The sequence below is a fragment of the Gymnoscopelus braueri genome, assembly GCF_963280865.1.
Source record: "Gymnoscopelus braueri genome assembly, chromosome: 15".
NCBI classification, from domain to species: domain Eukaryota; kingdom Metazoa; phylum Chordata; class Actinopteri; order Myctophiformes; family Myctophidae; genus Gymnoscopelus; species Gymnoscopelus braueri.
The window spans coordinates 36,761,866-36,777,672 of record NC_137620.1 but is presented as its reverse complement, the minus strand read 5'-3'; the positions used below and the strand labels follow the sequence as shown (position 1 = coordinate 36,777,672).

Sequence of the window (15,807 nt, the reverse complement as noted above, 5' to 3'; positions counted from 1 at the left end):
ACAACAGTATTAAGACTACTGGGTTCATTAGCAGGCATAGCAGGTCATAGACAGAGCCATACACAGACACAGTTCACTGGGAAGCAGGCAGGCTTCTTGACACGTTACAGTAGTTTAAAAAGCGATACAACATGCGATGGGAGTACAGATTAAGATATACTTAAAGGATTAAAATGGCAGTAAAGATGGAGGTGTTTTAAGGGTGCTGAGAGTTTCGACCACGAGACAGTCAACCTCTTCTCGTTGGTGTGATTGTATCCAACCTCCATTTAAACAGACCAATAGGCTCTGTGTATAACTGTAGTGCTAGGTTTCCAGAAGGTGGCATAGTTAAACCTAGGACTAAAGTTATGCACACAGCCAATTAAAGGCCAATGTTGCCTAATGCCTATTTTGAACCGGAATCCTTCTAGTTCTGTTGTGAGGAAGTGAACATGTGACATAACCCTTCCCAACACACTCTGTCTTGAGAACACATGCTATCAAAAGTGCTTGACCTCTCTGCGAGGCTACCTACATACATAAGAACATGTCCTACATAAAATGTGTCATCCATGACGCGTTTTAGTCGAGACACAGAAGGCGTTGGGACGTGATATGTCAGGTTTTCATGTCCACAACAGAACCATAGGATTCAGGTTAAACTTGGATGAAGTCATCCTTCTATTTAACCGGTGTGTTCCTTCAAAATGCATAAGTGTGTGTCTTGCATGTAGGTGTACAGTACATGCTGTGTCCGTCTATGTATGGCTCTGGTCAAAAAGGTCAAACAAGGCCATGGAAAGGTTATAAGGTCATGTGGGTCATGATAAGGTCATAATACTGGGTCAGGTCAACGCATGTGTCCCCAGGACTTTGACTTTCCTTTTCAAGTTTAAAAAAAGATTCACACACTCACACGTGCGCACACACATAAATACCCTCCAGTGTTTCACAATAAACCATCAACCCCCCCCCCCCCCCCACACACACACACACACACACACATACACACACACGCACACCTGTCCCGCCTGTAGAACGAATAATTATCAAAATGAATATAATAATAAGAACCAGTAATAACAACAGACTAAATGATGGAGGTATGAATTAAGTGATTGATGGTTGTCCCCATGATGTCACAAATCACAGACATGGCCATATAAGGAAGTTATATATTGTTATAACAATATTGTTTGTTTTGAACTTCAGTGTCCTGCCTAAAACCAACCAATATACAACTGTTCTGTTTTTGTTTTACTCTGTTTTCGCTGATGTACAGTAGGAGATGTTTATTGTTTAGTGGCTTTAACCTAGGAGAAACAATTCAATTAACACAGTTAAACTTGTGTTTTTGCAGAAAGGCTGTTGACAAATGTATTTTTTTAATTTGTGATTAATCTGTAATGAATAAAAATCACATTTAAATCCTTTTTTTAAAATCACTATTAATTGTGAATTTAATGCTAGAAAGAAACCAATTACAGGAATATCAGTGTTGTTGCTAAATTCTAGTGTAAACAGATGCTGATGTCAGCGTAAAAAGAACTATGTTCAAAGTGTAATATCTCACCTGCTCAAACAGGCTTTCAGGCTTAGCTCAGCAGTAGAAATTTAAGCACTTGCATAGGAGACCCGGGTTCAAATCCCAGGTGGTGAGATATAATTTACATCTTATGCATTATTGTGGCTTTAGCGCGCAGGATGTGACAGTGTAGTCTTGTGCAGGTCACTGAAGGGCCATGTCTGTTCTGTGACATTCTTTTCATTGATTGTTTTGTTTTTTACTACGGTTTCCTCTATTTCACCACAGACACCCAACAACACACAGACAGACACAGACAGACATAATATGTACAATATTTACAATATGAGTGTCCCCCTTCACCTGCAGATAGGGGGAGAGGCAAGGACATAGCAGTTTGGTTTGGAACATGTCCATCCACTCAGTCAAGGTAGAAACTTGAGGGCAAGGTCCTGGGACGTGGTTTGGAATTCGCCCTAGAAGCAAAGAACTAGGAGTTTGGAATGCAACGCGTCCTTCAGTTCATTTCTATTGAGAGATGCACCCTTAGGAAGGAAGGAAATAGATTTGAGGGTACAGGGTAGGAGTTGGAACATTCCAGGAACTGACTGTGTCCTTCAGTGAGGACTTCAACTTGCTGTTGAAGGTAAGAGGACACTAAATAGAATGGGTCCTCGGTGTAACGTTATGTGACATAAGATAGTCAAGGAAGAAATGCTTTTAAATTGAACGTATGCTTTTTAAACGTGGTAGGCAGAGGATGTAGGAGTTAAGGGTAGGATTCAGGACGCTTAGTGGAATTTGTCCCTAGCTTGAATAGGCACGGAAATGGGAAATGGTCTCCAGAAATAGGATGTGTCCTGCTGTCCAGTGTGATGCTACCATGAAGGTCAAGTTTAGGGACTTGGAGGAGAAATGGAATGTGTCCCAGGATAAATGTAACATATCCTAGAAGGTAAGGGGTAGGGAATTTGCGATGAAATGGTACGTGTCCTTAGACCAGTGGAAGCTGGTCGTTCCCACGGTCCGAGGAAACAGTTATCCACACTTCAGTGTCAAGAGGACTTCATAAGAGCCCAGAAGGTAAAATGGGACATGTCCTTTTTGAAAGTGTTTTAAAGAGGAGGAGTAGTAGAAGTAGAACACATTTAATGAAACTTGCAAAGTGTCCAGTGAATGTCTCTTAAACCAGATGCAAGGGTTCTTTTTTAGTGGAATAAATGTGCCCATAAAACAAGGTGGACAGGTCATAGAAAGGCCTAGAAGGACAAATGGAACATATCCAAGCGGACTTGTACAGGGTCCAGTAGAATAAATGCAATGTGCCCTTGACCAGCAATGAGGGAACTTTTTGAGCCCCCAGCGGAGAAATGGAACCAGTCCTTTTGGGCATTTATCAGGGTTAGGGTTAGATCTGGCATCCAAGAAATGCTTAGATAACCTTAGACCAGTGGTTCTCAAAGTGGGGTCCGGGGACCCTCACAGGTCACTGTAACTGTGAGAGTGTACGAACGGAACAGAAGGGAGTTCTAGGGGTCATTGAAATTAAAAAGTCTGAGAACCACTGTCTTAGACCAAGGTCAAAGGTCAAGGTCAGGGTACGCATTGGGGGGTCAGAGTTCAGGGTTAGACCAGTGGCGAGGGCAGTGGTTTGGTTTGCAGTACTGGAGACTGGTAGTCAGGTGGCTGTTCGTCTTCAGCGACCAGTCCGGGAGAGTGGCGTTCAAGATGTTCCTCATCTGTGAATAGTACTGGAGAGTGGTGTTCAGGATGTTCTTCATCTGGGAATAGTACTGGAGAGCGGTGTTCAGGTTGTTCCTCATCTTTAACCAGTGCTGGAGACCGGTGTTCAGGTGGCTGTTCGTCGTCTGTAACCAGAACTGGAGAGTGGCGTTCAGGTTCATCATCTGTGACCAGTACTGGATAGTGGTGTTCGGGTTCATCATCTGTGGTCAATCCGGGAGACTGGTGTTCAGGTGGCTGCTCGTCATCTGTACTGGTCACAGTGGTGCTCTCCGCTGGGCTCTCGTCCTGGACCAACACACAGTAACGTAACGTTAATAACGATTACACAAAGTAACGTTTGTTATGTTCACGCACAGAACCTTCAAGCTCTTCACTGATTATCTTTTATAGAAAGTGTCTTCTCTCAGTGAGCTAACAGTTTATGTGTGGAGTGACATTGCCATCTACTGGAAACATTTGTGTACTGCTGCTGTATATAGACATCTGCTGCTGCAATGTCAGAGGAGCCAATTTGTTTTTATTACAGTTACAGTATGTACCCGTACACAAGCAACCCGATCTCCAGAGATTACCGTAACATTGCACGGAACGAGTGCACTTCATTCCGTGGATAGCCGCCTCGGAACTCCCGAATTGCGTGCATATGGTACGGCGCTGCCTTGTGACAAAACCATTTCGGAGGCGCGCAGTCACAGGCGAATTGTCACCCCGTGAAGGACCACCGAGGGAGCTAAGGCGACCGAGTTGCCGTCCTGAACGGTGGGACATTCGCCTGTGCCTACTCAGCGCCGTTTGAGTTATGTACCGATAGGCACAGAATCGTAAATTTTATTGTGGGGACTGCTCTGCTTCCGGGTTTTTCCGTGTTGCGACTGGTTACGCCCACCGTGGGACTCGCCGTACATATGCACGCAATTTGGGAGTTCCGAGGCGACTATCCACGGAATGAAGTGCACTCGTTCCGTGCAATGTTACGGTAATCTCTGGAGATCAGGCTGACACAAGACATAACAATAACGATCATCACCTTGAAAATGTGTTCACCAAGAACAACATGCTTTCATTCACTTTGGCCATTTATCAATAACTACTTGTCTGTACTTGTGTTCTCATGAACTTGTGAAATGTCATCATCACACACAGTCCAAGTATGGTCCCAATTGACAAGTTCTCATCCATCCAAGTTCAGTCCAACTGCCTGGATGCGATCTTGTGAATCTTCCCACTTTAACCGGGATGCATCAGAGGTGTGTGGATCCGGGACAGCCAAGTATCCCATCATGCATTTCACACCAACCAGTGGCAACGGTGGAGGAGAACACTCACAACACATTTTTTAAATGCTATTGTTGTTCCACAGAATGTGATTTTATAATTTCTTCTTCTTTTTTTTGAGCTGAGAATTTAGTTGTGAAAATACTCGATTTATCAACACAGAGCCTGCTAGAAAATCTGCTCAAACATTTTTGGAGATATGAGCTCCTGCTGTTGTGACTGAAACACACACAGCTCATTAGAACGGAGAGCTGCAGTGTGTGATAACATGACCTCAAGTACAGTCTGTCTCTAACTAAAAAGATGTGTTCTCTGGTCTCATGAACGTCAGAGAATGTTCTCCTCAAATTAACCCGACGAGAACACTCTTCACAAGGAACGCATGACTGTTCTTTATGTGCATTGTGAAAAGGCCTTTGAATACATGCTATTTCAGCAGTGGTGGAAAAAGTACTCATTATGCAGAATGTCCTATTTCAGAATCACATTATATAATGTTATTGGACTTTATTATTGATCATTAATGATGATTTGATTCATTATTAATGATCAGAATCTGTAAGTAACTAGTAACTAAATCTGTCAAATAACTCTAGTGGGGTAAAAAGTACAGTATTTGCCTGTATAAAGTATCAAGAAACGGAAATACTTTAATGTGCGTGCATTCTCACCGTCACCCATTCATGTAACAGGACCTCCTCAGCAGTGAAACGAGCATCTACGTTCACCTGCAGCATCTGACCAATCAGCATCTGAGGAACGGTACAGAGGTTAGTTGTAATGGTAGGTCAGAGGTCAGGTTTACAGTCCGATAGTAGAATAGTTGCTCTAGTAGTGTGACGTAATGCCTAAAGTTGGTCTGTGTGTCGGAGAGATGGCTGCATGACTGACATCAGATGCTTCTCTTAGAGTCAGCGGTTTTCAACCCTTTTCATATTAAGGTGCATTATTTATTCGGCATTTGAGCCACGGACCACCGTTTGATGAGATTTAGCCTCTCAGACCCAAAACTTAGAATATTTTGTTGTCGTTGGATTTGATTTTGTCCACAATTCCATGCTGTATTGATGTTGGTACAATAGGAGAGATAACAGGCAAGACGTTGATCTAAATAACAATTCTTTAATTAAGTCATGCAGATGTTTAACAATAATTTAACTCTTGAGAGCGTAAAATGAAACCAAATGGACCCAAAAGGGTCCATTTGGTTTCATTTTACGCTCTCAAGAGTTAAAGATCTATAAGGGTCCATTTGGTTACCAACTCTCCATCATTTAGCTGGGGACCACCTGGAACCCCCTCAAGGACCACTGGTGGTCCCCGGACCACCGGTTGAAAACCACTGTCGTAGAGGTATCTGATGTTAGAGGTTATTACAAACCCACAGGAACCCCACCACCTGTCGCTCATACTGGTTTTAAACAACAAGTCCAGCATATTCCTGTGAAGCTAAGTCTCAGTAGAGCTCAATAAAGTTCGAATCCATACATTTTGTCTTCGCTGTCGGGTGTAAACCTCATATCCTCCACTTTTTTCTTCTTTTTCATCAGTACTATTGGTCACCCTTTTACGTCTCTCTTTGACCAATGAAAAGTATTAGAACTTGTGATTAAATCGAATAACTCAACTGGATCCATCCACAGGGACAGAGGTCAGGTGTGTACTGTGGCAGGGTTAAGGTTCAAAGGTCAGTTTGTGTACTGGGGCAGGGTAAAGGGTCAAAAGGTCAGTTATGTACCTTGGCTGGCAGGCTGACGGTGTCCCAGTCTGGAGAAGGAAACTCCAACTTGCCTCTGAGGATCTGATCAAACAACTCCTCCTGGACATTATTCTCACTGAGGACATTAGAGGATGCATGTTAGTTACTTACAGTAGTCAAATGCAAACTTCTAGAACATTCTAGAAGCTTTTAGAGCATTCTACAACATTCTAGAATGATTTAGAACATTGTAGAGCCGTGTAGAACATAGTATTGAGTGATGTCTGACCTTCTGAATGGAGGGAACCCACACAACAGAATGTAGGTGATGATTCCTGCAGCCCAGATGTCTACCTTCAGACCGTACCTGTACACACGCACACGCACACACACACACACACACACACACACACACACACACACACACACACACACACACACACACAGTATTATGATTAATATCCTTGACATTAGCATTCTCCCACCCCAGTCTTCCATCATGTGTGTACTGCTTCTGTTTCACAATGATGATTGTACTTGTACCAGACAGTACAATAGACCCCTTAACAGACAACGTCACACTGATAAGAACCAGTATGCGCGCGCAGGCCGGCACCAAATGAAACCCATTCTGTCATGTCTCGCTAGGACGCGCCTCACTAGCCAACACACAATAGGAGGTTGAATGAACTGAAACCAGTGCACCCCGAAACAATATGTTGAGATTGATTGCATGAAACAATCACCTGTCTCAATATTGTTAAACAAATAATTGGTCTATACTGAGACACATAACATTACTGTGTACTGTACTGGTACCAGTAGAATAATTGTAAAACGGAACAAATACTGATTTGTCATTGCCTGCTGTTCCAAATTATTGGTTATTTATTGTAATATAATAACGTAAAGATTGAGCATTTGAAGCACAATGACACTTTGGTAGAGATTCGGGTTGTGTACAGTAGTTGCCTTGCCGTGAAGTAACTTCACTAGAGTGACAGACGCCCACCGGCGCAACACCAGAAGGAGCTCCACTGATCTCGTACCACCTAAATTCGGCACAAACATGCTGATTGATAGCATTGTACTATTCTGCGACCAAAATGTGGAACGCACTACCACCAGCCATCAAACTTTGTGATTCCCTCATTCAAAACCACCCTAACAGAGCACCTAGATAAGTCTTCTAGCTTGCCACCAGAGAGTACCGTCAGCAAGTTATGTCATGGCAAGGTACCTACACAACCCAAACCTCTACCAAAGTGTCATTGCGCATTCAAGGATCAAGATGTTCTTTATTGTTACAGCTTGTATACAGGTAGGTACATATGAGTAAAAGTTGGTGTTTTTTTTGTCTCCTCAGACATTGTAGCAGCATTACTAATAGTTATAAAAGACAAACAATAATAATAATACACAAACTAAATACAACAGCAGCAGTATACCAATGCTGTCAGTAGAGGGCAATGTAACTCCACACAAACTGTTGGCTCACTTTTTTTTACACACTTTCTATCTCCTATTGATAAGTATTAAACATTACTATACATAGAGTCTCTCCATTGAGACATACCATTGTGTCTCCATTATTCACTATCTCTCTCTCATTACTTTCTCTATATATATTGTGATGTTATTTCTTACCCTGACAGGCTAGCATTGTTCCCTTTGTATCGCTAACCTTGCTGTATCTTACAGCAGTGTTTCTCAAAGTGGGGTCCAGGGACCCTCACAGTTCCTTGAGGGGGTTCCAAATGGACCCTTATGGGTCTGTAATTCTGAGAGCGTACAAATGGAACCTAATGGCCCCGTACGGGTCCATTTGGTTCCATTTGTACGCTCTGAGAGTTATGGGGGTACTTGAAATTAAAATGTTTGAGAACCACTTTCTCACAGTACTCTTCTTACACTATATCTGTAACTCTAACTGCTGTGCTACCTCTGGTGACTGAATTTGCCTCACAGGATTAATAAAGTCTGTCTAATAAAGGTCTATCTATGGAACAAAAAGAGCTTGTGCATCATTTCTTAGTGGAGTGCTAGACTCAAAATCCAGTATACAAAAACAGGAATTCAAAAAAATCCCCAAAAAGGTAGCACACACTAAATTTCTAATCAATGGAGGACAAAGTACTCACATTTCCACTTCTTTTATTGGCACACACCAATAAACGAACGATTACGTGTTTCGGCTAAGAGCCGCTATGATGAAGGCTCTTAGCAGAAACGCGTCCATCTATATCAGTCTATCCAATTTCAGTTTCTCCCCTTTTCTATCATTCTGTCTTTCTATACTTTTGTCTGCCCTTTTCTCTGTCTCTCTCCCTCTCCCTTTCCCTCTCTCTCCACGCACACACACACACACGCACGCACGCACGCACGCACGCACGCACGCACGCACGCACGCACGCACGACAGACTCACCCAGTCTCTGCTATGATCTCAGGTGCTACATAAGTAGGTGTTCCACAGACGGTGTAGAGAGGACCTTCAACCACGGTGGCCAGACCGAAGTCTCCCAGCTTCAATGACTTGGTACCATCTGGATACTCGCACACCTGTTAACACGATACAACACACACCTGTAATAAACATACACCTACAACACAACACAACACAACACAACACAACACAACACAACACAACACAACACAACACAACACAACACAACACAACACACGAAACACACTGCTGCTGATGTCTGAGAGACAGAGAGAGTGTCTACTTGCTATGAGGAAGTTCTTAGTTTTGACTAACAGTATGTAAGCATTAGAGATGTGCAGACTGCTATGGTCTGTTATATCTGGTGACCCTGCAGTTCTCTGTGAAGCAGGCAGATTCCGGTAATAAATCATTACATTATGATTAAATCAGTGGTGGGTTGGTGAAATAATTAATAATTAATAAGGAAAATATTAATTTGGGTGGCTCTTATTCTCATTCTGTGAAGTCCATAAGTCCACCAGCTTTTTTTGCTTCTCCGCTGTCATGTCCATCTACAGCAGGAGAGGCTCATTAAGGCAGTGTGTAATGCCCAGGAGGCACAGCAGAGTAACTTCATCGATTATTTAACTCTACAACCCTGCCGACAGGATCGAACATGATCTAATGTTAATTAATGTTCTGTGCTCTTCTACTCATCCGTTCGGCTGACACACAGGTTCATACAGTGAATTTGTTTGAAGTAGAAAGCAGCTGTCCTCCTGATAAATCCCAAGCTTCATCAGAGCTTTAAAAAATAAATTTAAAAAAAGCATGTCTCTGTGGGATTTGAGTATGTTTGTCAGGTGCGTCCAATGCGTTCGCAAATGAAGAGTGGGTTAGTTTCACGACTATTTTCGGGAAAGCAGTAATGCAGCAAAAACTGATGATTCCATTTAATTTGGGCTTCTCGCAGTACTGTAGCCATACACTGTACGAAATTATGAATAAGTTATGTCCATGCGGGTGCAAATCTGTACATCTGAGAAATAAATAAATGGGTGCATGATTTATGTGTGCACGCAGGTTCAGGGGATGTGAAAGCCAATCAGCGCATCTCTAGAACAATGGTCCTCAAACTTTTTTAAATTTCAAGGTTCCCTCATAACTCTGAGAGTGTATGAGAACCACACCTTGAGAACCACTGCTCTAGAATGTATGTATGTGCAGTGTTGTAATGCTGAATTGGAACGTGGTTGCACGTCGCTTAACACCTACACTACAGGTCACACAATGGACAATTGATATGATTCTAGGCTCATTCCTGTGTTAAATCACCTGGTGTGAGTCGGGAGCCTTTGTAAACTTGTTGAGGTGTGAATTTAAAGTTGTTTTAAATCTATGCGTGTGCCTGCGCATGCTCCTGGTCAAGTAGGTTCCTGCACGGCGTGCAAGGCCGTCCCATGAGCAATGCAATCCTGTGTATGTGTGACTATACAGTACATACAATATTGTGTGTGTGTGTGTAGTAGTATTAGTTGTACTAGTAGTTTGTACCAGTAGATTCTCTGGCTTGATGTCTCTGTGTACTATCTTCATGCGATGCAGGTACTTGACGGCTCCTGCCAGGTTGTACACCATGGCACTGGCATCTCGCTCTGTGTACTTAGTGGACGTGGTGATGGCATCGAACAAATCTCCACCCTAGAGAGAGAGAGAGAGAGACTTTGTCAAATAAAATTACTTCTGTAAAAGTGTTATTTCAAAGTATATTATATATTCATGTAGGGTATTTCTACATTTTCTGTGTATCCTCCATCATGTTCAATCAAATATTCAAATTAACTTTCAAATACCACTTTTCCAATATAGTTGACATACTGTTTTTGAACGTTTTCAAATCAATCAATACAGCAGAGGTCTTCAACAGGGGGTCCGCGACCCCTAGGGGGTCCGCGGAGGTACTGCAGGGGGTCCGCGAAATTGTTGTTTGATAAATTAAAATAAAAAATAAAAACTTTTCATATTTTTTTTTCTTTAAAAATGTCAATATGTCTTTAAACATAACATGACATATTTTAATAGCTTAGTATTGAATGCACAATAACATGGTATGTTTATGCATATTTTGTAGAGAAAGACAAGGTCTTTTGCACACCTACTGGGACAACCTGTGGGTAGGAGCAGGCTCCAGGCAATCATTTGTTCATGTTTATACATATAAAACACAATTTTATACATAAATATACGATATATGTGATCATATATGTGAACGATATATGTGACCCCCTACCCTACGAGGTAGGGGGTCCCTGCTCCATCACCCCATCAGTTTGGGGGTCCCTGGCCTGAAAAGGTTGAAGACCCCTGCAATACAGTATGTTCATTCTGATCTAGTACCACCAATAAATGTCTCATGCTACTGGCTTCCAATAGACTTTAAGCCGGGTCAATTATTATTCTCGTTACTGGATTACAGAAAATCAATTGGAAACATTTCTTCAGTCTTAAGGGCCGATCACATAAATAAGGATTCTGAACTGTTATGAGAATGATGTGAGCATCCACACTGATGAATGAAAACGTTCTGTTAAACATACTACATAAACTTAACCATCTCTAACCTAATTAGTAAAGTTGTAAAAACAACCATTTACTGTATAACCTTGTACCTAAACGCAATTATTGTTTGTTTGGATTTTTTTATTTTTTATGTTCTTAACAACTGCTTTTTGTTAAATACTACAAAATGTACAATTATAAGCTACTCCAAATGGACCCTTACAGGACTGTAAGGGTCAAATGGAGAGTGCACAAATGGAACCAAAAGCTGTTTGGTTTTCCATTTGTACACTCTCAGGGTTATGTGAGTCCTTGAAATTAAAAAAGTTTAAGAACTACTGAACTAGACTAGACATGATGGTACCTTAACCCGATGAGTGACTTTAAACAATGCAATGTTCATAGCTTGCATGTCATATTCCTTATGCTTCACTGACTTGACCGTGTTTTATCCAGCAGGGGGCGCTTAGAAACATATTTGGTACACAGAGGTGGCAGGCGAGAGGCACCACAGAAGAGAGCCCCGGATGCAGCTATGTTGTCAGTGTGATATACAAGTGTGTGGAGAAAGTTTAACAAAGCTGTCTACTGAGTTGAAATATCACTTAACCATTGTGGGATTTATTGAAGAACTTTACAGACATGATGGTACCTTGAACAGGAGAAAAGAGTTTAAACTAGACATGATGGTACCTTGACCAGCTCCATGACCAGGAACAGCTGAGTGGGCGTGTCATCCACCTCGATGAGCTGAATGATGCTGGGATGCCTGACCCGCCGCAACACTGCTACCTCGTTCTCTATTAGATGCTCCTGTCACACGCACACGCACACGCACACGCACACGCACACGCACACACACACACACACACACACACACACACACACACACACACACACACACAAATATAGATTACAATTAATTGAAAGCTTAAAACTCTGCAACAGGCCAGAGGACAGTGTGTACCCCAACAGTGATAGAAGTAGCCATCATATTGTTAGTAGTAGAGGTAGCAGTATTAGTAGCAGTAGCTGCAGCAGCAGTAGTAGTAGTAGTAACAGTGGTAGTAATGTTACAGTGCATTTCGCAGTTTAAAGCATTTGGAAATTCCTGAATCTACAACTACAACCCTACAACTAGGGAACTGCAGGGAATTTACCAACTCCCTGGTTTTCCAAATTCACTGTGTGACAGTAATATTGTGAGTAGTAGAGATAGTAGTAGTCGTAGTTGTGTACCTTTCCACAGCAGCGAGCTTTGTCTATGATCTTCAGAGCGTACTCCTGACCTGTCGACCTGTCAATCAAAACATTTAACACACATGAAACCTTCAGGTGTGTTAAATAGCGTGACTGAAGCAAACATGCAAGGCATTATGTGTGTGTGTGTGTGTGTGTGTGTGTGTGTGTGTGGTAAAACTACCTCTCTACACAGTCCTTGACCACAGCAAAGTTTCCATCTCCGATGACCTTGCCGACCTTGTACTTGTCATTGATCATTGAGGACGACACACACCTGTTACCGTTTACTGGAGAGACACACACACACACACGCAGATGCACACACACAAAGTACAGTACAGTGTTATAAACAGTTGTATGACAGGCATTGTATGGTTCACGGTGTACAATACAGATACAGTACCAAGGATGGGACAATGATGTCATGAATACTGTATCAAGGATGGTACAGCGATGTGGCGAACAATCATTTCCATGAATGCTGCTCAACAAAAATATTGTGTCATTGTACATCAAACAGCAAAAGTATCAGATCTATAAGCTCTCATGTTGCAACAGGTTGTGAGCTTGTACATCTGCTATTTTTGCTGAATGTTCGCCTATGTTTGCTGAATGTTTGCCTATTATGCTAGGGTTCATGTGATTAAAAAACAATCAAACTTCTTCCAAAACATGATGTTGACCCGATTCGAGTGAAAAGGTTTTGTGAGGAACCATGAATGAAGTCTGTTCAGGTGTTCATTTCGTCGACTAAAACTATAACGAAAAATGTTTGTCGACTGCCTTTTTTCACTGACGAAAACTAAACAAAAACTAGATAAAAATTAAGCTATGACTAAAACTGAGACTAAATATATTGACAATTTCGTCAACAAATAAAAACTAGGCAAAAATGTTAGGGAGGGACTAGTGGAGAAGAGATCCAGTAGAACTAAAAGTCAAGTAATTTTATGTTTGGTTGCGATCGGGTGTTGTGCTCTGAAAATAGCAGTCGTGCTGCGACGCGTTGTGAGCTTGTAGATCAGCTATTTTCTGTAGGAGCGTGCAACTAAAGGTAAGTGAAATTCACCCTTAATGCATTGTGTTATTTTAGACGCTAAAGTGTGTTCCAAGTGCTGTGATTTGTCATGTTGGACCTCAGCGCTCTGACTGTGGAAAGGCATGAGGGAACTGTCCCTGCAGGCTATGGGAACGATAATAGTTGAACGACATTTCAATACGAGGGGCCGTATAATCAATACAGTATTGATACTCGGCCATTTGGATTGTTTTGCACAGCCTCGGTGTCAGCGAATAAGTTGACCTCTCATTTCACCTCCTAATGAGGCTAACATTGCACTCTGATGTCAGATCAGTTTGAATTTAGACACACACGTGTGTGTGTGTGTGTGCATATGCGTGCGTGTGTGCGTGCGTGTGTGCGTGCGTGTGTGCGTACCTTCAGGGATGGTGTCTTCAGTGTGATTTAGAGATCCATTCAAATCAGAGGAGCCATGATGAGCTGAGATCTGGAGAGAGAGAGAGAGAGAGAGAGAGAGAGCGAGAGCGAGAGCGAGAGAGAGAGAGAGAGAGAGAGAGAGAGAGAGAGAGAGAGAGAGAGAGAGAGGGGTCTCTACATATTAATGTATATTATCTCAGTGAATTCACTGACATCACTCTCAGTTGGTTGCAGCAACATATCATGCTTAAGTTAATATGAGAGTATAGAGAGAGAGAGAGAGAGAGAGGGAGAGAGAGAGAGAGAGAGAGAGAGAGAGAGAGAGAGAGAGAGAGAGAGAGAGAGAGAGAGAGAGAGAGAGAGAGAGAGAGAGAGAGAGAGAGAGAGAGAGTCAGGATGGAGTGCAGAGGGAAGATAATAAACGGAGAGATAGAGTGATGTGCTAATTAGGAGCAGAGTGCCAGTCTTGGTAGTCTAATCTAATAAAACAAATGTACAGTGTTGTTCCTCACAGTTCCACAATGTTTCTGAGTGAGCATTTCAAAAAGTTCCACAGTTTCACAGACACATATACATATATATAATCATAAAACAAAACGTAAAACCTGTTTATTTCCCTTTTACCTGGTGCCCCATTTATAAGGAATATGTGGGATAAACAGCACAGCTGAGAATATACTGTAGGCTGTGGCCCCATGAAACAGAATTTGCCCCCAAGCTGCTTATTCTGCTGTTGCTATCCACTCTTGTTTTGGTGTCCTTTGGTGGATTGGATGATTGAAGTCTATCAGTAACAAGGAAGAACACAGAGCGGGGTTGATCAGAGACTACCTCCAGACTTTGGGAGCAGAGAGAACCCAATTGATCCCACAAGTGTTCAACCCAATTGAACTCTTGTGGGATCAGCTTGGGCGTGCTGTTCGTGCTAGAGCAGGGGTGATGCAACTTTGATGATGGAAAGGGCCACTATATGTTTCCACACTCACTCCAGAGGGCCACATGCAGACACCTCTTATCTCCGTATTTTAACTTTTTTCGTAAATGAATGCCGTACTTCGCCATTCTATGTCACATAAAAGTAGCAAAAATAGCAGATCTACAAGCTCAAAACGCGTCGCACTGCGACGCGTTTTGAGCTTGTAGATCTGCTATTTTTGCTACTCTTGAATTGGAAACCTGATTTTTTTATTTGTTATTTTTGAATTGGAATCCTGAAAAGTAACATTTTTATTTAATTTCAAATGCATTTAAAATACTTATGTTAACTTCATGAACTTAAATACAAATACATTGGACATAAAAAAGACAATAGAATTTTAATACTAGTCATTAAGCTACTAATATAGACCAAAGTAATTAAAGCGGGTCATGTTTTGCATGTTTGGAATTGTAACAGCTGAAATCAATAATATATCAGTATTCCCATATTAACCTGCGGGCCGGATTAAGTGAATGTGGCCCCCGGGCCTCCAGTTGCCCATGTATGTGCTAGAGTGACCAACACAACCATGTTGGCTGACTTGCGACAACTCATGGTTGAGGAGTGGAATGCCATGATCCCACAGAGTGTGACCAGACCAGGCTGGTCACACCCTTGTTAACCTGTCTGTCTCATCTTGTTAACCTGTCTGTCTTATCCTGTGAAACCGTCTGTCTCACCTTGAGGCTGCGTCGGCTTCCAGGACTGGTGGGGGAGGGGCTTGACCGCGATGACCTCTGTGTCGCCTGGGATCCCTCATTGGCTAAAATACAGGGGGAGGAGCCATGCTATATTACATATTACAGTTTTCTTCAATTTACTTTCACTTCCTGTTCATACATGAATGTTTCACTTCCTGTTTATATACATTAATGTGTTCAGTCATCAGTTCTGTCCTACAGGGATAAATAATAAAGGTCAGAGATCAAGTCTAA

At 42.1% G+C, this 15,807-nt stretch overlaps 1 protein-coding gene across 1 annotated transcript in view; it reads right to left on the bottom strand.

Moving 5' to 3' along the window:
* Positions 1-1,148: 1,148 nt before the first annotated feature.
* The window catches only part of LOC308102436 (serine/threonine-protein kinase DCLK2-like), a 28,408-nt gene continuing 13,749 nt past the window's right edge, over positions 1,149-15,807 (bottom strand). Inside the window, exons 6-16 of the mRNA XM_080452149.1 lie at positions 15,553-15,635; positions 13,894-13,963; positions 12,637-12,742; positions 12,453-12,510; positions 11,907-12,026; positions 10,209-10,355; positions 8,655-8,788; positions 6,517-6,594; positions 6,267-6,363; positions 5,200-5,280; positions 1,149-3,538 (exon numbers count right to left, since the gene is read on the bottom strand). Coding sequence (XP_080308275.1) covers positions 3,134-3,538; positions 5,200-5,280; positions 6,267-6,363; positions 6,517-6,594; positions 8,655-8,788; positions 10,209-10,355; positions 11,907-12,026; positions 12,453-12,510; positions 12,637-12,742; positions 13,894-13,963; positions 15,553-15,635 — 1,379 coding nt within the window. The 3' untranslated portion in view covers positions 1,149-3,133. The remainder of the gene's footprint in view (positions 3,539-5,199; positions 5,281-6,266; positions 6,364-6,516; positions 6,595-8,654; positions 8,789-10,208; positions 10,356-11,906; positions 12,027-12,452; positions 12,511-12,636; positions 12,743-13,893; positions 13,964-15,552; positions 15,636-15,807) is intronic.